The sequence below is a fragment of the Accipiter gentilis genome, chromosome 21, assembly GCF_929443795.1.
Source record: "Accipiter gentilis chromosome 21, bAccGen1.1, whole genome shotgun sequence".
In the NCBI taxonomy this organism is placed as follows: Eukaryota; Metazoa; Chordata; class Aves; order Accipitriformes; family Accipitridae; genus Astur; species Astur gentilis.
The window spans coordinates 3646400-3668355 of record NC_064900.1 but is presented as its reverse complement, the minus strand read 5'-3'; the positions used below and the strand labels follow the sequence as shown (position 1 = coordinate 3668355).

Below are 21956 nucleotides of genomic sequence, written 5' to 3'. Positions count from 1 at the left end.
AAGGCAATTACAACGTGAAGCGGAGGTGAAGAAAGCGGCAGAAGGACAGGGCTGGAGCAAATGTCAGCACACAGAGGAAATGGTCCCACTTCAGTCCAGAGAGCAGAAAGGTCACTCAATCAGTTTCTAGCTGATAAAGCTGTCCCTTCTCTGCCCTCTTCCTACAACTCCCTCCCCTACCTGTTCCAGGGAGGCAGCAGAAGCCCTGCTTTGGTCTAAGCCCAGAAGGCAGTAAAGAAAAATTTCAGTCGGTTCCAGCTGTACCTGTTTAAACTACTTCTGTGGCTGGGAGATTTAATTACCAGCTAGTCTGCAATGTGCAGGCTTTGTGCTGCTTTAATAGTCTGGGATCGAAACCTGTATGACCAGAGGGTGGAGGGAAGGGCAGTGGGGAGGGGGGGGGGGGGTTGCAGCTGTATTGAAAGAAGCGCATTAAAACAGGTCGTGGCTGGATGTGGCTGAGGGGTACGCAAACTGTGTTTGCACAAGGGCACTTGGTTCTAAGTCACTGGATATTCTGCGGGCTAAAATCCAATGCAGTAAGCAAAAGCCTTTCCTTAGGAAATCTATTTTGCCAGTTCTTTGAAAATCCACTCAGGTAGCTCCTCCAGAAACCTCCAAGCACAGCACATTAAATAATAATCTGTTCAAATTACCTCCCTCCTGACCAACTACCTGCCAGTAACACCTCATTGCTATATCCCTGCGTACTGAAACCCAGGAGAAGTCCGAGAACTGCCCACAGTAACGAAGCGCAAATCTTGTGGCAACTTGTGTCAGGATGGGAGTAAATACACCCACTGCTCAGCTCACAGTCCCCTCGGGCCATGCCTGAGCTTTCCAGGCCAAGCTGGTGCCTTGAGCTGTAAAAAATGGAGCTGGAAAGGATGGAGAGAAGCTCTTTGCCAAAACAGATGCCCCAGCAGGCAAGCAATTGCTGATGCTAGAGCGGTGCCTGCTGGCCAGTCGTATCAGAAGCACTTGGAAATATTTCTACAGAGGACAAACTTGCAGTCAAGTTCAGGAAAATATTTCTAGGGAAAAGCTGCGTGTCCAGCTCTGCCGTGTTTGTGCCAGAGAGCTGGCATCCAAGTTCCCACCCTCTGCTAACGAGATGTCCCAGTTTTGTGAATCAGTCTGGTATTTCTTTCTATCGGGCCTCTAGCCCCACGCTGTTTCTCTTCTTTCTTTACTCTTTAAGGTTTTATGATTTTTAAGCCAATCCCAAGGTAACGGATGACTTTATTACCTTGGTACAACTGACGCAATTTCAATAATGTAACTCCCTGTGAAAGTTCAGATTCTGGATGGTGTCATCCCAGCAAGCTCTTTAACCTGTCTAATGTTGGATGCTAAGAATGTAAGGCACCCCCAAATCACTGAGAGGGTTTTGAAAGCTCTGACATTTTACATACCGAAACATGCTCAAAATGCCAGTAATGTCACTGTTATGCAAACTGGGTAGAACAGCTGCCAAAACCGCTGTCCTTTTACTGTCCTTATGATGTGTTGAGAGAGAGAAATGGTGCTGTGGGTGAAACAGCTCTCATCACAGAGGCATTGTCTCGGATGCTCGCAAAATGGTGAATACAAAAAAGATTAAAACCCACAGAAATACTCTTCAGAGATATAATGTAGGACTGTTATGCTACCTCCACAGATTTATAACAATGTATTGTACTAGACTTTGTCCTCAGGCTGAGGATCTGGAGACAACATGGATATGAACAAAAGAAAACAGGTTGCGTATCATGTAATTCCTAAATGTATAGTATGAAAGAAAACAGAATTCCAGCAGAAGATTGGGATTATGTCCCCCTGAGCCTACAACTCTTTTCGGTAACAACACACACCTATCCATAAACATACACAAATACACACACGAAGCCCTGCTTTAAAAGCCTTGGAGTTTAAATGGGTAAGACTGGTACTAGCAAACGGGATGCATCCATCTCCATGGGTCTCCCAGGGCCTGAAACAGTACAGTAAACTCTTGGACACCCACAGACCCATGTTTTCTCACTGATGGCAGGTGGTGCCGTGTTAGGCAGCCTCAGCTAGAGGCTTCCCATTATTCACATTTGTTTGCTATTTTGCCACACTTGAACTGTCAGGCTGACATTTTACATCCTCAGCAAAAATAGGGCAGATGTAGGTGGGAGGTGGGCAGGCAGACAAAAACAACGGTAAGGCTGTTACATGCCTTTCTGAAGAACTGGATGTTATCTGTACTGCTGTTTGAGCTCCCCCATGCTCTGCATAAACCAAAACATTCAGCTGAACGCATATTTAAGGTAGACACTGGCCAAATGCCTGTGTTGGGCCAGCAGCTGCACAGATTTTAACCATTCTACTGTTTCAGCAGATGAAAGCACCCCTCTCCCGACATCCACGCCAGCACAATTCAGCGGGAACTGCTACATCTAGAGAAAACCGATCCCAAACCGTTCACAGCCCCGCACAAGCACTGACCTACTAGCAAATACAGCAGTAACTTAAACGCTTTCTACTCTAAAAGCTCCAGTGCACTAAGAGGCTAATAATTTACCTCTCCAGCATACTTCCCTCCCCTGTACAAGCAGTGCACAATATACAGATGCACACACATTCATGCACATATACAGAACATAAACATTTGCACACACGCAAAGCACAAGATTTCCAGACATCATTGGTCTTTACTTAACAAGTCAAAGCACCAGCTTGTACGGCTCATTTATAAAGAACTGTTGCCCTGAATGCCCTGTTACTTTTTCTAGCAGAAGTGGAGGACAAGAGCACAGGGAAGGCCATCTTCTCTGCTGCCCAAACACATGGAGTTTCACCCAAACAGAATTCATACATGGATTGCCATGCTGAAGCTTTTTGTGTCCCCATGTGTGCAACAAAAGATCTTGCTAGTAGCTTGTAGCTGCAACTGAAGGTGAACAGGGCTCTACCTTAACCAGATGAAGGCCCCAAGACAACACAAGCATGCAGGAAAGCCAAGACTTAAGTCACGTATGCTCCGTAATCCATGAACACATCTGACAGACTTGGTTGTAATCTCACTGTGCGTCAGTTTGTCCGTCTGTAAAATGGAGACCGTCCCACCCTCTGTCTTAGAGGGTAGAAAATTTGTTTGTGAAATGGTCAGATGCTATAGTGTGAACACCTAACTCAAAAACATCTGAAAGTGAATTACTTTAAAGTACATCTTGGATTATGCCTAAAAGAGAACACCAGGGGGCTATACAAAGTTAATGCAAAAAAATTAAACGAAACGTGGAAGCAGGATTCATTTACTACCAGTGACAGGAATCTCCTGAAAATACCAGTCTGTTTTCAGAATGCATTAAGTACAGGAGGAATAAGGGAAGATTGTACAGAAAATCTTGAATCCAGCATTCTCTGATCTTTCAGTGTCTGATTTTGCCACTACAATGAACTTCTGTCATAATTTATTTGGCTCCAGAAATAGAGAATTGAAAAACAACCAGATGATAAATAATTATTAATATGGAGCACATTACTAATTATTACAATGTTTCAGTTCACGATATACTTGTTACCACTGTGATACCATAGCGATTAGAAAAAGCATATTAAATGAGTTCTGGCTGATATACTGCAGAGTTGAACCAGAGGACTTTACATTTAACTGGTGCTGTTGAGCAAAACTCACGATTCAGAACCACGACGGAGCCAAAGAACAGTAAATAGTCTGGCTGCATTCCATGCACTGACATATTTGGGGATCATATAACAGTGGTCCCAAATTAGTTATTATTTCACTTGACCTTTTTTTTCCCCTGCTAGATTGGCCGCAGCAACCAGGTCCACACTCACTGGAAGGCAGCAAAACTTTTCTCAGGATGCTGGCATGCTTCAGAGCAGATGTAATTTAGCAACCATGCAAGGACGTTGAGCAATAAAACTCTGCACAGAACTTGCTCCACTCCTCAGTGGTAAAATTCTGCTGCCCTGGTAAAATTGTTCTCTTCCTGCTGTTGAGGGAGAAAAGAAAAGTGGTGGAGATGGGAAGTAAAAGGGTCTTCAGAGCCCAGAACACAAGCACAGTATACCAGCAGTCTACATGTAATGGGAAATGTGATCCACAGCATCCCTGGGTCACATTTTTTTATAAGGAACAAATCCCCCACCCCCATGGGGTGGCCCTCAGCCAAAGAGGCCTCTAACCTAAAAGTCCCACAGCCAGCTCCTTATAGTTTCCTACTTCTCAAACCCAAACTTTGGCCCACCCTGCCTGTTGGCCTTGCATTACCCTAAACCACAATGCTATTGCTGAGATAATTTCCCCCACAGGTCCAGGCCCCTCTTTCAGATGTTCTAAAGAGAACAGAAAACATTGCATGTCTTCATCAATTTCTAATTCCTCTAGAAAGAAAAAAAAAAAAAAAAAAAAAAAAAAAAAGATACTAGCCCTTGAAAACACCTGCAAGAAACCATCCCACAGGGTAAGCCACCCCCCCCTCACCAAACGCACTTTGAGTAAGAGGGCAGCAACCTGCCTCCTACAGCTCTTAATGCAAAACAGCTAATCCACAGGCGATTCATCTTCAGGAGCCTTTTTCTCTCTCTCCAAATCAATGGCCTTCCTTAGAAAACTTCCCCCTCCACACAGCAGAGGGAACTTGGGAATAATCCCCTAAGCTGCCGGGTCCTGCCCCAGAACAAGTCCTGCCCCAGCAGAGCAACAGCACCCGGACACACGGAGCTTCAGGCTGCCACTCTGGCACCTAAAGCTTCTCGCCTTTTTTTTCAAACGTTGTCTCACCAGGACAGTCCTCTGGCTTGAGTGACAGACATCATCACCACCAAGGGCTTTCCTTGATTAGTTAAATTATTTAGGTTAGCTTAACATTCACTTAAAAGTGAGAACTTGCAACTGGAACTGAAACTTCTGAATATGTAACTCTCAACTAGAACTAGCAGGGAAATGCTGATATCAATGGAAAGGCATGGCTCTTCTGTTGCCAGGACTGCGAGACACAGACTATTGCAGCACAAGGCAAGCACTTCAAGGGATCATTCTGGGATGAATTTACCCTTGGGCCCCTAAAACTCAGTCTGTTTTGCAGTACTGTACACAGAATTTCTGGACCTTATTTGCACTTACCTCCACCTACCATTCATCACTCAGTTCCCCTCTGCTCCATCTTCCTGGTCCACCTCTCCACTCTCTTCTCCCCGCTCTCCCCCAGGAACTAAAGAAAGATCAAAAATGCATACTCAAAGAGCACGGAATCCCCCAATGAAGAGGAATGGCAAACAAGCACAACAGGATATGACAGAAGAAGAAAACACAGTCTAAATGGGAAACTTGAGATTTATAAGGCTAGGAATGAATTTTTCTAAGTAGAGAGGCACAGTTTCTCTCTCTTAACTGCTAGAAAAAATTGGCAAGTTTTGGGACTTACAGGCCCATTCTCAGATATCCAACAGGGATGAAGCAGAAGCTCCATTATACCCAAGTTTTGACCCAAGTTTTATATTTGAGTCATATAAAACCTGGCAAAGTAGGAACTTAGATACATCCTTGGGCATAGGATACACTGATTTCTCCCATGACTGCACTAGTTAAGACACAGTGGCTCACATGGTGCCCCACGGTCAACTGTACTCACCACCTTTGAAGGAGGAAAGTCTCCTTGAGGTCAACCCTATGGTAAAGCTCCTCAGAATTTTGTTCATGTGCTCATTAGGGTCTATAGAAACGTTTCATGTCCTTGTACCTATGCTACATCCCAAACTGCACCTAGAGACCGCAAGAGCTCACAAGCTCACCTCCCCCTTGCTGCTTTGGGTGTTAGTAAATTAACCTGCTACTGCTTGAAGAGCATTGCAAACTTGTGTTCCAGCAGCAGCGTGCCACATAGGGTGTGCATCACCTCCTCGCAGTCTGCCAGGTGTTATGGGCCCCTGGTTTTAAGGCATAGACACAAGTCTGCTCAAAAGACAACTGTGTTGCCTGTTGGCGTTCCTGCGGTCCCTGCCTTTTGCTGCAGTCCTACTCCTGAAGGCCAGTCCTCACAACGATGCCCGTGGAGCTCCATATGAAGTTAGCTCTTGGGCATCAGCAAAGGCTCTTTCAACTCCCAACAGTTGCACAACCAATGATAAAGTGAGGATGGTGTAACTTTTCAACCAGCACAGCTATATCCAGGACAGGGTGTTTGCAAACAACTGAAAGCTTGCCGGTGCATGTCAGCCCAACACAAAGCTGCCTTGACAACTGTGGTTTGTGTTTGATGCTCGAAATCCATCAAATCAGTTCTACACCAGCACTTGAGCTCTGATCTCATTTAATCTGGGATAAACGAGGAGCAGGATTTCCTGCAGGCACTGCTTCCGTAGGATAAAGCTAATACAAAGAAAAGGAGTCAGGACCAAGGAATCAATGGGGATGTGTCCTGTGAGCACAAGTACTTAACAGCAGCTTGTACTCACTGCGAGTTTCTGTTATTAGCAACAATCAGGTCTCAACATCAACATGAGCTGGGACTTCAGGGTGTCGGAGGGCAGGCTCGCTTCCTGGAATACAATCTGCATCTCCTGGACTCAAGTTGTACACAAGCCAGAAGTAACTGTGCATCTCAAGTAAGCATCTACTCTTTGCTATTGAAAACTGCCTATTTTTGCATTCACTGCAAAAATAAGATTGAACACAAATTTTTCACAAAAAAAATGTTTACTCTTTTTTAGTTATTGCACAGGAGATGTTTGGAGAGAGGGACATGGGGAATGGCACTGCAAGTGCTGTCACCAAAACTTGCAGGAAGTCAGGCCAATTTATTTTCCCAAATGTCTGGCTTCACATCCCTACAGGAAAAAAAAAAAAATCTACCCCTCATAAAAAAAACAAAGAAAACAACAATACCGATAAAAAAAAGCCCTGAGCTTCACTCTTGCTTCGAAGACTGCAAAGTCTATACTTCTACCAGTGGGTAGAAGTTTCTCATGCACAGCAGACACTTTGCAAAGCGAGTGGGTGAAAGCAGGCAGCAAGACACCGTAGAGCCTGTAGTTCTTGATCTTACATCAGCCTGCCATATACATGGGTTTTTCTACTTCTGATAAAGCTCCAAAATTCCACGAATTACGCTGAAGACTTCCAGCAACTGTTGTTAATTAACCACAACTGCTTATTATATTTGAAGGCTGTTGCTTTTTGCTTTGGAAACAAAGTCAGTATCAGGTGTCAAGGAATTTTCAAAACCACACCCTATGTGAGACTTTTGCTTGCTGTTCAGTATTAAATTGCACAGGATGAATGCAGTGTATTAGATGAACCGGTATAGTTTCTGGGAGCAATTTCAGCCAGTTCCTCCAAACAATCATTTTTTTGACCATTTTTTCTTATATCAAGAATAGAAAGCAAGCCTTTGTCCAAGCAAGAAAAGAAGCTACAGGTTTACCCTTACCACAGTACATGACAAATGACATCTTTGTGTGGAAACTTGTTAAAAAGTTACTAAGAACTAGACAGCATCATCCTGATAAACCTGTTGAAGATGCAATGGAGGACACTTTGCTAAGGAGCTGTGACTTAAACATACATATATAAAATAAATCACTTTGGGTATCGGTTACTGACTTTCAAGATTATATATACAGTGTAGGTATATACTACAAAAAAGATATGGCAAAGCTTTTTTACATATAAGTTTTTTTAATAAATTAGGACCAAATATTTACAGACAGCAATAGAGGTAAGGTGGTCTAGCTCTAACAAAAGATCCTGTTGAACACTCTTGCAGTGCAGCTACAAAGCACTGAAGAAATTGTGTGACTGGAAGTAAACATCTAAATGGTATCTATAACAATAAGGGAAGATTTCAAGTCTTCTGTAGGGTCTGTACTTCCTACAACAGGATATAAGTTACCTGTAATCTTTCCTCATACTGTTAGAAACTTTAGTTAGGTTTCACTACCAGAAAAGCCACACAGGAGTAGCTTAAACGTCCTACGGAGCTGTCTAATGTAAAATCTTTGTCCACAGGCTAGCCAACCTCATGAGGAAAGCTCTGAAGTAGGAATGACGGGAAGGGAGATCACAACCCACAGTTAAGTAGTGCATAGGGTTCCAAAGTAAAGGGTACAGGGTGACAGGAACAAAATAGACCTCAGAAGCAAAAAAAACCAAAAAACAAAACAACCAAACCCAAAAAAAACCCAGAAAAAAAAAAAAAAAAAAACATTGGCAGGAGGAGGCATGAAAGTACATGCACAAATGCATGCGGCATGGAAAGCAAGCAGGAAGAATTACAGTTCTCCGTGAGTTCCCAGAAGTACAACATTGTTGGAGTAACAGACATGGCAAGCCAGCTTACATGACTGAAGCACTGGAGTGGATGTGTAGAAGCTCTACAGGAAAGTCATGGAGGTAGGAGAAGAGAGGCTGCCCTCTCTGTGAAAGAGTGGGTTGAATGTATGGAGCTCTGATCCAGAGCAGGCGACAGGCTGGCTGAGAGCTTGTGGGTCATGATCCCAGGAAAGGCTAGTAAGGACGTAAGGATGACCAACATGGTTGGAGCATACTATAGCACCACCAGATCAGGGTAAGGAAGGAGGTAAAGGCTTCTCTAAACAGCTCGAGGAAGTCTCTGACTCAGACTCTGGCACGTACAAGAGAACTTCTGACATCTGCTGGAAAAGCAACGCAACAATTCAAGCAGTCAGGAAGATTTCTGTGCAGTGTCAGGGACAACTTCTTCACACAGACTACCAGATGCTCCAGCAAGGAATTGTGTGTGGCTGTATCTGCTGCTCACTGACAGGGGAGGACTGGATGGGGATGTGGTCACGAATGGCTGCCTTGGCTGTAGTGCCCAAGAAACAGCTCCAGATCCTGAGAGGAGTGAGGAAGGTAAGCATCAGAGTGCAGGCCTTGCACTTTCAGAGAGCAAATTTCCGCTTATTCAGGAAGATGGTAGGCAGGATCTCATGGGAGACAATTCTGAAGAGCAAAGGAGCTCAAGAGAGCCATCAGGCCTCTACCAAGCATGAGTGCAGGCCATCCCCATAGTCAAGAAAGCAGGCAGGCAAATCAGAAGATCAGCTTGGCTAAGAAGGTTGGCTCTGTCAGGAGCTCCAGTGCAAAAATAGCTTATATTAGATGTGGAGGCAGGGGCAGGCAGGCTACTATGGAGGAATTTAGGAACACTGCCAGGGCTGATAAGGATGGTGTCAGGAAAGCCAAGGCTCAGCTATACTTAGACTTGCAAAGGACATCAAGAGCAAACAGAGCTGCATCTGCTGCTACTTCAACTGTAAAGGAATAAAGGAGGAAAATACAGGCCCATTCCTCAATTGTGGGAGCAGGTTAAGGATATCAGACAGAGAAGGCTTAGTTACTTGATGTGTTCCTTGCCTCAGTCTTCATTAACAAGGTCTCACAGGCTCTGTGCTTAGTCAAAGGGCTGAAGAAAAACTACCAGAAGTCAGGGATTACTTGAGAAAACTTGATCCACACCAGTCCACAGGACTTGATCAGATGTATTCAAGTGTGCTATGAGAGCTGGCTGATGTCACTGTGAGTGCAGGTAACCTTTAAAAAGTCATGGAGATTGAGGAAGTCCCTGACTAGAAAAACTAGAAAAGGTTCATCCATTTTAAAAAAAAGCACCAAAAGGTCAACCTGGAGATCTACAGGCTGGTCAGTCTCACTTTCATCCCTGGGAAAATCATGCAGCATGACCACTTAAGACACATTTCTGGGCTCATGAAGGAGAAAATAGTTGGAAAGAGCATACATTTAACTAAGGGTAAATCATGCCTAATCAACCCAACTGCCTTCTATAATGATAAAAACCCTAGATTTATGGATGAGTGGAAAGTAGTATTTTTATACCCTGTCTTTAGCGAGGCTTTTGACCTCATCTCCCACAGTATTTCTGTATCCAAGTCAGAACATTATGGCTTGAATGGGCAAACTACACAGACTATTGGATGGATAAGGAATTGGCTGGATGGTCACGTCCCAAGAATTACAGTTGATGGCTCAATGTCCAAGTGGAAACCAGTAATGAGTGGTGTCCCTCAAGGGTCTGCACTGGGAGCAATATTATTTAATATCTTCATCAATGGCATAGATAGTGGGATTGAGTGCACCCTCAGCAAGTTTGCAGATGACACCAAACAGAGTGGTGCTGTTGATACACTTGAGGGAAGGGATGCCATCCAGAAGGACCTTGACAGGCTTGAAAAGCGAGCCCACGTGTAACTTAATGAAGTTCAACAAGACCAAGTGCAAGGTCTTGCTCGTCGGTCAGGACAATCCCTAATATCAATACCAGGTGAGGGATGAATAGATCAAGAGCAGCCCTGTGGAAAAGGACTTGGATATACCTGTGGACAAAAAATTAGATACGAGCTGGCAATATGCTCTTGCAGCCCAGAAACCCAATTGTACCCTGGGCTGCATCAAAAGAAGCATGGCCAGCAGGTCAAGGGAGGCAATTATCTCCCCTGACTCTGCTATTGTGAGACTCCACGTGAAGTATTGTCCCCACCACAAGAAAGACGCAGACCTGATAGAGTGGGTCCAGAGGAGATCCATGAAGATGATCAGAGGGATGGAACACCTCTCCTGTGAAGAAAGGCTGAGAGTTGGGGTTGTTCAGCCTGGAGAAAAGGTGGCTTCAGGGAGACCTTATTGCGGCCTTTTAATACCTAGAGGGGGCTTATAAGAAAGACAGAGAAAGACTTTTTACCAAGGCCTGTAATGACAGAACAAGGGGCAACAGTTTAAAACTCGATAGATTTAGGATGGACATAAGGACAACATTTTCTACGATGAGGGTGGTGAGACACTGGTTGCCCAAGAAGCTGGGGATCCCCCATTATCAGCAGTGTTCAAGGTCAGGCTGGACCGGGCTTCGAGCAACCTGATCTAGTGAAAGTTGTCCTTGCCCACAGCAGGGGGCATTGGACTAGATAATTTTTAAAGGTCCCTTCCAACCTGTTCTATGATTCTATGGTAAAGAACTGGTTGGATAATTGGGCTTAGATGGTAGTGGCTAACAGGTCATACTCTTCCTGGATGGCTGAGACAAGTAGAGTACTACAAGGGTCTGTGCAGGAACTGATCCCATTTAACATCTCCATCAGTGGTCTGGAGGAGGGGATAAAGTGCAGTCTTGTCAAGTTTGCAGATGACACCAAACTGGGGAGAATCAGTCAACATGCTAAAGGGCTGGGCTGTCAGAGAGACCTAGACAGGTTAAAATTAAAAAAGGACAAATGCAAAGGTCTGGGAGAGAGGAACCACTTGCAATGATACAAGCCAGGGTCTGGATGATGGTAGCAGTTCTGCTGAAAAGAAGCAGGGGGATCTCAGTAAGCAGCAAGCCAAATGTGAGCCAGCAGTGTCCCGTGGCAGCAAAGGTGGCTAACAGCATCCTGGGCTGTATTAACAGGAGCTTAGCCAGTAGGTTGAGGGTAGTGATTATCCCTCTCTACTCAGCACACATTAGAACACATTTAGAACACTGCATCCAATTTTGGACTCCTTCAAGAAGACAGACATTAATAAAATTGGAGCAAGTTCAGTGGAGGGCTACACCAAGATGGTCAGAGCACTTGCACTGTGAGGAAAAGCTGAAGGCACTGTACTTGTTCAAGCCTGGAGAAGAGTAGGCTTTGGGAGGGTACCTAACAGCAGTGTTCTACCAACTCCAGGAGATAGCTATCTTGGAGAACATTTGTCTGGAGCATTGAGTTCCAGCTGGAGAACTGAGACTAGCAAATGCAAACTTCCATCCATCTGGAATGGCTGAAGGATGAGCCGTCTTTCTTCTGACTGTAAAAACGTACTGATCCAAAATTGCACAGAAAGCTGGATAGGTTTTGATTTATCCACATTCACATCAATGGATATGACTTTGTTAATTTCCAAATATCATTTATAAAAAAGACCTGCAATTTGTGTAAGTAGAACATTGTTTGCTAAAACCAGATACAAAACAATACCAAAGATTTTGTCCATTATTCAAGCCATTTCCTTTCTGAGAAAAGAGGAATAGGCACTGGAAACAGCTCATCTAGTCTTCAAAGTACTTCTTCATGGATGACTTCAGTGCTCATGGAAAACCTCCAAGAGAAGAGATAGCATCTCCTTTGCCGTTGAATTCTACCACTTCTCTTCCATTGTTTGCTTATGATTTCATATCTGAAGCAAAAGAAAAGCATACAAATTATTATGTCTTCACTTCTAGAAATTGAACTAGTTATACAAGAATACTACAGGCTTTAAATACTAATAAAATGTGAAGATTAATTAAGACATTGTCACATGATCCAAAACAATCCAATTACAGCAGCTATGCAACCTGTGGTATATGATAGCCACTAGCCATTTTACCCAAATTATCTGTTTATGACTAGACACATTCTTCTGCAACTGGAGCAGGTTAAGAACATTTATCACTTACTGCCAGCCACCAGCTAAGCAGCTGGTAACCAGTGAGGCTGTTCTGACTCCATGACTTTAGATCATATAACTAGGCAAAAATACCACTTTCATGCAAAGGTTCAAGTCTATAATCTTAGTATCAGCTGTGCACCACACATGCATGTCATGCTGCTGCTATTTCTCCCACACAGTAATGCCAGGTACTTTTGGAGTTTTCTCTTTTGAGGATTGCAGACAGAGCTCTTATTTGACAAGCAAGGAAACTGAAGGCAAAGGGAAGTTACAGCGTGGGAAGTTAGAACCCATCAAGTTCAAGATTATGTGTACAACTTAACTCACTGCATGCAACATGCATTAACCTCTAACCAGGCTGATTTCCAATAAAGCATACACAAGGTCCACTTACATCAGTGTTTTCATCTTGGTTCACACAGAGCAACAGTATAAGGTGAACCAACAGGACACTGTGTCATTCAGTCTTTGCTCCTATTTTGATAGCACTGCCGCTCCCTTTCACTAGTCTCTAGCTCAGCATCACTCCAACCTAGGATAAGACGCCGAGGCAGTCTAGGAGAGCAGCATATGGTGACACATGGTACTCATCTCTGTAGACAATGAGAAAGATGTCCCTAGTCTGGTTCTCACGAGATTCCTGGATAGGCCTGAAGTATTTTTATGATTTGTATCCTTAAAATCCAAGCAGGTTTACTGCTTTGTCTACGGCTGACTTACACCAGTTTGATGACAAGACTCAAGAACATGATTGAGAAGCCAGCCAGCAGTTTGCTTGTGTCTATGCAGTGAGAGGACCTGAATAGGAAATTGGAGTTCTCCTCTCATTTTAGAGCTATGGCGATAGGCATCAGGTTTCACACTCCCCACAACATGCAAAAAGTTCTGTCCACACACAGCTTGCAAACAGCACCAAGGAAAGCACAGCTATATCTGATGTCTTGACATGATGTAACTACATAACTATTTCAGATGCTAAACCCTGAAGCATGACATAGGAGCACAGTTTAGCCAAGTAAGTAACCCTTGCAAAGCAGCATGTCATGTAGGCCATGAATCGTACACAACTTACTTCATTTGATTGTCAGTATTACTCCTTGGCAACTAACAGGATCTGACTCAGTTTATTACAAATTACCACAGCTTCCTCCCCAGCAATACAGCCCCGTTTTAAGTCTGTTTCCTTGTTTCATGACATTTCACTGGCAGTTTTCATCTGCATCACAGAGTCATCCCAGTTTCTTATACTCAGTCCTAACTCCTTCCCACCGTTTCACTCATCCATGTTTTCTCACATTCGGAGACTTCCCGCCCCCCTCCCTCTTTTCCACATTGTCTTCAGCAAATATCTGAATGTGATTGCTTGGCTGGTAATTCAACAAAAAAATTAAACCTGGCAGAACAGAAAACTCTGCAGCGGTAAGGTGCCACCAGCTTACACATTCCTGTGCATTTTGAGAATCTTTAAATTGATTATCTGCATCAGTGGTCTCCAAAGTGGGGTATGCACAAGGCAATCCATTGCAGTACAGGAAGAAAACATTTTTGCACCATTAAAAATGCTGTTTACATCATCCCTACCTCACCCTTCTTTCATTTCTATTTTTGTGCATATTTTATAACGTACATAATAATGAGTACAGTAGCACATGCATATAATCTATAAATAAATATACATAAATTAGGTGTTTATGTTCAAAATAGTTTACTGATGTGGTGCACAATCAAAAAAGTTTGGGAACGCTGATCTACAACACAAAAAGCAGAAACCAGTATGAAATGCCCAGGTTTACAGCACTTAACTAAGGGCTATATGACAGACAAAACAACATTTTTCCTTTTCTTTTGAGGAAAAGAAAATTGTTTTCCATCAATCTGCAAACTTCTTTTCTTACCAAACAAAAATGCTTTGATATACACTGGCTTATACTACAAATTTTCTTTTTAAACATTTAAGTCAGACAAAAAATTTCAAACCAAGAAGTTTCTGGTGACTCAGCTAATAAATCTGAAAACAAAACCTTTCATAGAATCATAGAATATCTCAAGTTGGAAGGGACCTATAAGGATCATCGAGTCCAAATCCCTGCTCCTCTCAGGACTACCTGAAACTAAACCGTATGACTAAGAGCATCGTCCAGAACTCCTTGAACACAGATGTTTTATTTGTCAAGTACTTTTAAATTAGCTATGTTCTATGTAGAACAGCCAGTACAGTCAAAGGCTTCAGCTCTGGGAAACCAGCTCATGCCCTGTACCACCAAACTCATTCTCAGTTAAACTACAGCTGTTCTACAGCATGCTGAAAGCACAGCAAAGCTTTATGGTGTGAGAAAGTAACAGCTTCATGCAACACATATTTCATATGCACATCTCAGCCTGTCCTGCTAACACTGCAACAGCCCCCCCCAGCCCTGTTCCCTATCTCCTGCCCTTCCTTCTCTCTTTGAATCCACCACTGACCAGGCACCCCATCTCCTCCAGTGTGTCAGCTCAGTACTTATCAAAGCCCTTAGTGATCAGATTTAACCTATTAGTCCAGCAGAAGACCACTCAGATTTTTCTGCTGGGTCAGTTTCCTGCTAACATGAGGTAGTTAAACTGGCTCACAGAGGGGTGTGATGAACATCAGAGCTGGTCCAAAGAGCAAGACCTCCACTTTCAGTGATAGTGAGTGGCCAGATTAGCTCAAGCCATCCCACAAGTTACAGTCGACATGGAACAATTTTCACCCATCCACAGGAAAGATAATGCTCCCTAGAGTCAGAGTAAAGCATGCTTGAACTACGGTAAATTACAGCAAGTCTCTCAAACCCAGATAAGTTGATTGCTGTCATTAGATGGATTCAAAGTTCAGCAACGGTTCTCAGTATCATCTTAGTCTGTGTAAGCTTTGCAGGCACACCAGCAATGAGAAAGTTTTATCACATATTTACCTACAGTCTTACTTCTGAAACTCTTACACAACTCCAGTGAAATTCTTTCTAAGCAGGTTGTGCACTTCAACTATATTCCTTGGGAACCGAGAAAGTTACGATTATCGATGACAGCTGATTTCACTTCTCCATGCTACCACTGAATCTGCTAGGTTGGGGAAATTACTTCTACCTCCACCACCTGGCTGTCATGAAGACCAGAGACTTTAAGATCTAGCACTATGCTACAGCTTCAACTATTCTGCCTGGAACCTTCCTGTTGCACAGATAGGAACTTCGGATTTTTCTACAGATAAGTTCAGCAGGGTTTTCTGCAATACTACCAAGTGCTTTGGAAGCCAAACTTAAGAGCGTAGTAATTGCTCTCTTGGCAAGGGCATGGCCCTTCTGTGTTCTTTGTCACATTTAGATGCCTCAGTAAGACTTTTCACTATGAACTAAAAGTCAATAATCTCAGCTCCAAACCTTTCACCTTTAACACTTCCTGGGAATCACTGTGTGAAATTAATTAGTAACCAGAGTGAAACCAGGTAGCATTCCATAGGCTTCTTCTACTCTAGAAAAATTCTGCAGAAACAGTATTTTGGTCTGGATGGATGACAGACCAACGTAAGCCTTTGCCTGTGCAGTTTATTAAAGGATAGCCCTTATATTCTTCTGTTACCAGATTTGGGACAGGACTAATCCGAGTTTTGATATTCTCCATGTTGATGTACTCCAAGAAGCAGCTGTGTGACCTCACAGACGCACTGGTCTGCACACATACCATAGAAAATAGACTGAGAGGGCAAAACAGCTTTGGAGACACGCAAATGGAGGCCTGCTATGCCCTCATAGTAAATGCAGCATACAGAACTGATGACTGAGTAAAGGTTCTAACTAATTAATGGAATATGAAACAACTGTTGCAAAACATCGTATCTTTGCAGCCTGAATTTCACTAATAACCATAAGATGTAGTGTTGATCAACTATTCTCCCATACAGGGTAATAATCAATTTTCTCATTCCATGTGTCAGCCCTCAGGCCCACTGGTCTGTTTATTTAGAAGAGCTTTCCCACCATGTCCATGTAGGTTTATAAAACAACAAACCACAAGAAAAACACGAATTTAGTAAACTCTCCATTCTTAGTGACCAAAGAAAATGCAGCTGCGCACCTAAGCAATAAAAAAACCCAACTTCAGTGTTACACAGTATCTCTCTACTTTGATAGGATGTTCAACAGCATTCATAATTAACAAGGTAGTACTGCAGTTCAGAAATCTACTGACACAAAAACATACTGCCTTACTGACACCTCAACCACTACAAGCCTTTATCACTTGTTAAGACATGAAATAAAGTAAAAGTGCAAGCATGAGCAAGAGGTGTATTATTAATGAATGTTAGTAAACTTTAATCCTACAGTTTAAGCTGGCTAAATCAGTCTTCTGAACACTTCCCATCACAAACATCTGATTCCCTAGCACACATCACACACACGTGCCCACCACACACACGCCCCTTTCCTCATAATAATTCCCACTCTAGTTTCTACTTGAGCAAAAGGGTCAGGGTCATACATGGCCTGGCCCAGCACTACCAACTCCCAGCCTCCATGTCAGTCTGCAACACTCTCCCAATACACGGGGAACTTGCTTCACCCTCACATACCTTCTTTACTGAAGCTGGGAGAGTTGCTCGGGTGCTCCCCATTTCCACCTTCCGCATCCCGAGTCACTTCTGCAAGGAAAACAGGCAATACTCAGACAGTCCTGGAGCTTACAACACTCCCCCTCTCTGGCCCAGATAAATCAAGAGTAATCTGACTGAGAGCTGGGCCATTTGTTTGGCATCAGTAATAGCCCTGACCAACATCCCCCACCTCCATGGGGCCATCATACAACACCTCCCCTCTCTCCTCCATACCCGACTCCGCACTGGCCTCATGATCCCTTCCCACACCCTGCAAAGGCCAAGCACAGATGGTACTTGAGATGGGTTGACCCTGGCTGAACACCAGGTGCCCACCAAAGCTGTTCTATCACTCCCCCATCCTCAGCTGGACAGGGGAGAGAAAAATATAACAAAAAGCTTGTGGGTCGAGATAAGGACAGGAGAGATCATTCACTAATTACCGTCAAGGGCAAAACAGACTCAATTTGGGAAAATTAACTCTATTACAAATCAACCAGAGCAAGGTAATGAGAAATAAAACAAAATCTCAGAACACCTTCCCACCACCCCTCCCTTCTTCCGGGCACAACTTCACCCCCGGATTTCACCACCAAGCCCGCCCAGCGGCACAGGGGGACAGGGATGGGGTTTATGGTCAAAGCAAGCTGCTGTTCTCCTCCTTAAAGGTGTCTGAAGGGAGATCAGAAGACAACTACAGTCCCCTGTCTTGCTCAGATTCAAGTTACTAGCTATTGCTTAAGAGTGAGTTACTAGCTACAACTCCACATGTTGCCAGCTTCATCAGCTAACACCAGAAAGCCAACACCTTTCCCCCAGGACAGCTCCCCACCACAGAACAGGCACTCACCTCCCTCAGTTACACCATGGTTAACTGCAGACTCAGATGTCAGGGTGCTGATCTGCATGGCAGACGCTTCTGAAAGAAATCACAGGAGAGCTACAGTGCTCCGGAGTGTATCTCACTGCTTAACTTCACAGTGGTATCAGTAACTGCTTAGAGATGAGTCACCAGCTACAATTCATAAGACACAGAATCACTCGGGTTCACTTGGTGAGGGAGCCCAGGAGGCCTCTAACCCAACACCCTCCTCAAGGAAAGGACAACATTCAGTTCTAGACAGTTTGCTCAGGACTTTCTCCAGTCAGGTCTTAAAAACCTCCAAGGGTAGAAACTCCATGATGATTCCATGCAGCCCATCCTAGTGATTAGTTATGCTTAAAGACAGAAATCTTTTTCCTCATAGCCACACAGAATCTCCCCTGCTTCAATTTAGGACCATCACCTTGATACCATGCTAATACACCTCAGTAAACATCCTGGCTCAGCCTTATCAATATCCCTATAGATATTGGCAGCTGCTGTTAGGTACCCTGAAAGCCTGTTCTTCTCTGGGATTGAATAAGTCCAGTTTCTTCAGCCTCTTCCTCAGAAGAAATGTGCTCCAGTCCCTGACCACATTGGTGGCGTTCTGCTGAACTTGCTCAAATTTATCAGCACTTTTCCAGCACTGGGTGGTGGGCCACAAACTAGGTGTAATACTCTACACGTCATTTAACAAGTGCCAAGTAACGGAAAATAACCACTTGCTCAATCCACTGGCTTAAGCACACCTTAAAACAGCCTAGGATGCTATCTATCAGCTGCCTTTGCTGGCAGGGAGCACTGTTGACTCATAGTGTCCTGTCCATAAGGACTCCCAGGTACCTCTCAGCAGAGCTGCTCCCCTGCCAGTCAGGGCCCAGCTTGCACAAGTGCAGAACCCTGCATAGCCCCTGCAGAATTTCACGAGGTTCATGCAGGCCTCTACCCCTCCAGTTCCCTCCAAATGACAGTCCTGCTCTCACACTGATTTGACTGCACTCCACATTTTGCTGTCATCTATAAACTCAGTGACACTATTTTCTCTCCCTTGTCCAGGTCACTAAAAAAAAAAAAGAAAAAAGAAAAAAAAAATAGACCTCTGCAGTACTCCACTTGCCACTGGCATCCATGTGGAATACAACCCATTAACCACTACCTGCAGGCTTGACAGTCTAGCAAGTTTTCTACCCACATAGACAGACATACTAGGGCATCCCAACTTAGGACTCCAAGAATGCTGAGGGACACTGCATAAAAAGCCTTGCTACGGTCAAGGTATATGACACCCGTTGCTCTCCCCTGATCTGCAGATCTAGTAGTTTCATCAAAAAAAAAAAAAAAGCTTGTCAACTTGGTCAACTGCAATTTACACTTACTCCCAGCCACCACCTTTCTTCTGTGACCAAAAAAAAGTTCCAGGAAGACTTGCCCCATGATTCTCCCAGGGATGAAAGTGAGCCTGACTGACCTGCAGTTCCACAGATGAACCTGTTAGCCTTTTTGGAAGATAGCTGCAATGTTTCCCTTCTTCCAGTTGTCACAGATCTTCCCCAGCCTGACTTTTGAAGGTGATGAACGTCCTCACAATGACATCTGCCAGCTCTTATAGCAACCCTTGTATCAGATCCCATGGACTAGTTTGGGACAAGGTTTCTCCAGAAATCCCTGATCCGACTCTCTTCCATTACTAGCAGATCCTCTCCTCCTTGAACCTACCTCTAGGTAAAAACGCCACAGAGACTGTCAAAAATGGAGGCAAAGGTAGCACTCGGTATCTCAGCCTTATCTATATCTGGTATCAGAGAATCAGATGATGGATGACATTGGAAGGAGCCTCTGGAAGTCATCTTGTCCAACCCCCCCACTCAAGCAGATGAACCTAGAGAAGGCTGCACAGGATCATGTCCAGACAGCTTTTGAATATCTCCAAGGATGGAGACTCTACAGCCTCTCTGGGCAATGTGTTCCAGAGCTCAGTCACCCTGGCAGCAAAAAAAGCATTTCCTCATGTTCAGATGGATCCTCTTATGTTTTAGATGGTGTCCACTGCCGCTTGTCCTGTCACTGGGCAACCACTTGAAACGAGCTTGGCTCCCTCTTCTTCATTTGGTCCCATCAGGTATTTATACACATTGACAAGACCCCCCGCTTGAGTCCCCTCTTCTCCAGACTGAACAGTTCCAGCTCTCTCAGCGTTTCCTTGTATGAGAGATGATATCACAAAATCACACAGTGGTTGAGGTTGGAAGGGAACCTTAGAAGTCATCTTGTCATATGCCCCTGCTCAAGCAGGCTTAACTACAGCAGGCCGCCCAGGACCACGACCAGTCTCTTAATCATCCTCATGGCCTTTGCTGGATTGTCTCCAGTAGCTCCATATCTCCCTTGTACTGAGGAGCCCAGAAGAGGACTCCAGGTGTGGCCTCACCAGTGCTGAGTAGAGGAGAAGGATCTCCGCCCTCACACTGCTGGCAACATTCCTTCTAATGCAACCCAGGATACTGATACACTTCTTTGCTGCAAGGGCACATTGTTGGCTCATGCTCATCTTCTTGTCCTCCAGGACCCCCAGGTCCTTCACTGAAAAGCTGCCTTTCTAGCTGATTGGCCCCCAGCATATACCAGCACATGGGGTTATTCCTCCCCAGGTGCAGGATTTTGCATTTCCTTTTGTTGACCTGCATGACATTTGTGCCAGCACAGCTCTCCAGCCTGTCGAGGTCCCTCTGGATGGCAACACATCCCCACATCCCTTTGGTGCGTCAGCCATTCCTCCCGGTTTTGTATCATCAGCAAACTTGCTGAAGGCATACTCTGCCTGATCATTAATGAAGATGTTCAAGAGGACTGGACCCAGTATTGACCCCTGGGGTACAAGACTAGACACTGGCCTCCAACTAGCATTCATACCAGTGATTACAACCCTCTGATCTCAGCCATTCAGCCAGTTTTCAGTCCACCTCACCGTCTGCTCATCCAGCCTCTACTTCATCAGCATCAGATATCACTAAATCAATCCCCTGTTCAGCAACATGCCCATGTTTTCCTCATTTATTCTTTCACAGATAACCTAGCAGCAGAAGCTGCTCTCATTGTCCTTGTCATCCCACAATGGTTTCAAGCCTCCCTGAGCCTTGGCTTTCCTGACACCATCCTTATCAGCCCTGGCAGTGTTCCTAAATTCCTCCATAGTAGCCTGCCTGCCCCTGCCTCCACATCTAATATAAGCTATTTTTGCACTGGAGCCCTGTCAGGAGCTCCCTGCTTAGCCAAGCTGATCTCCTGATTTGCCTGCCTGTTTTCTTGACTATGGGGATGGCCTGTGCTTGTGCTGGGAGAAAGTCCTCCTGAGACGCCTGATGGCTCTCTTGAGCTCCTTTGCTCTTCAGAATTGTCTCCTATGAGATCCTGCCTACCATCTTCCTGAATAAGCGGAAATTTGCTCTCTGAAAGTACAAGGCCTGCACTCTGATGCTTACCTTCCTCACTCTTCTCAGGATCTGGAGCTGTTTCTTGGGCACTACAGCCAAGGCAGCCATTCGTGACCACATCCCCATCCAGTCCTCCCCTCTTAGTGAGCAGCAGATACAGCCACACACAATTCCTTGCTGGAGCATCTGGTAGTCTGTGTGAAGAAGTTGTCCCTGACACTGCACAGAAATCTTCCTGACTGCTTGAATTGTTGTGTTGCCTTTCCAGCAGATGTCAGGGAGATTTAAGACAGACACAGAAGCACACAAAGTACCGTCTTCCACCAGAGACAATGAAGGACAGCCTGACTCCATTTCACAGAGCAGCAATCTCTCCAAACCAAGCTTCCTCTTGGCAAAGCTTCCTCTTGGTCACATCAACTCTTCCTCCTCACTTAAGTGCTTCATGTAAACATACTGGGGGACTGGAGGCCCCCTTGCAGATATCTCCCAACAGGCAGCGTTAACCAGAAGACCAGAAGCCAGCACTTCAGCAGGGACTGCTACTTGACTAGTATTCTCATCTCATTCTAACTGGGAATTTTTAATTTTTTTATTTTTTTAAACCAAATGATCTCCAAA

General features: G+C 44.5%; 1 protein-coding gene across 4 annotated transcripts in view; it reads right to left on the bottom strand.

Annotated features, from left to right (window-relative positions):
• Nucleotides 1–6702: 6702 nt before the first annotated feature.
• CD58 (CD58 molecule) overlaps nucleotides 6703–21956 on the bottom strand; it is a 35492-nt gene continuing 20238 nt past the window's right edge. For 2 of the 4 annotated variants that reach the window (XM_049824732.1, XM_049824736.1), the window contains 3 exons: nucleotides 17890–17958; nucleotides 17019–17087; nucleotides 6703–12172 (listed from right to left, as the gene is read on the bottom strand). In XM_049824732.1, the coding sequence (XP_049680689.1) occupies nucleotides 12159–12172; nucleotides 17019–17087; nucleotides 17890–17958 (152 nt within the window). In that variant the 3' untranslated portion in view covers nucleotides 6703–12158. The remainder of the gene's footprint in view (nucleotides 12173–17018; nucleotides 17088–17889; nucleotides 17959–21956) is intronic. The other 2 variants (XM_049824733.1, XM_049824735.1) reach the window with 2 other exon arrangements.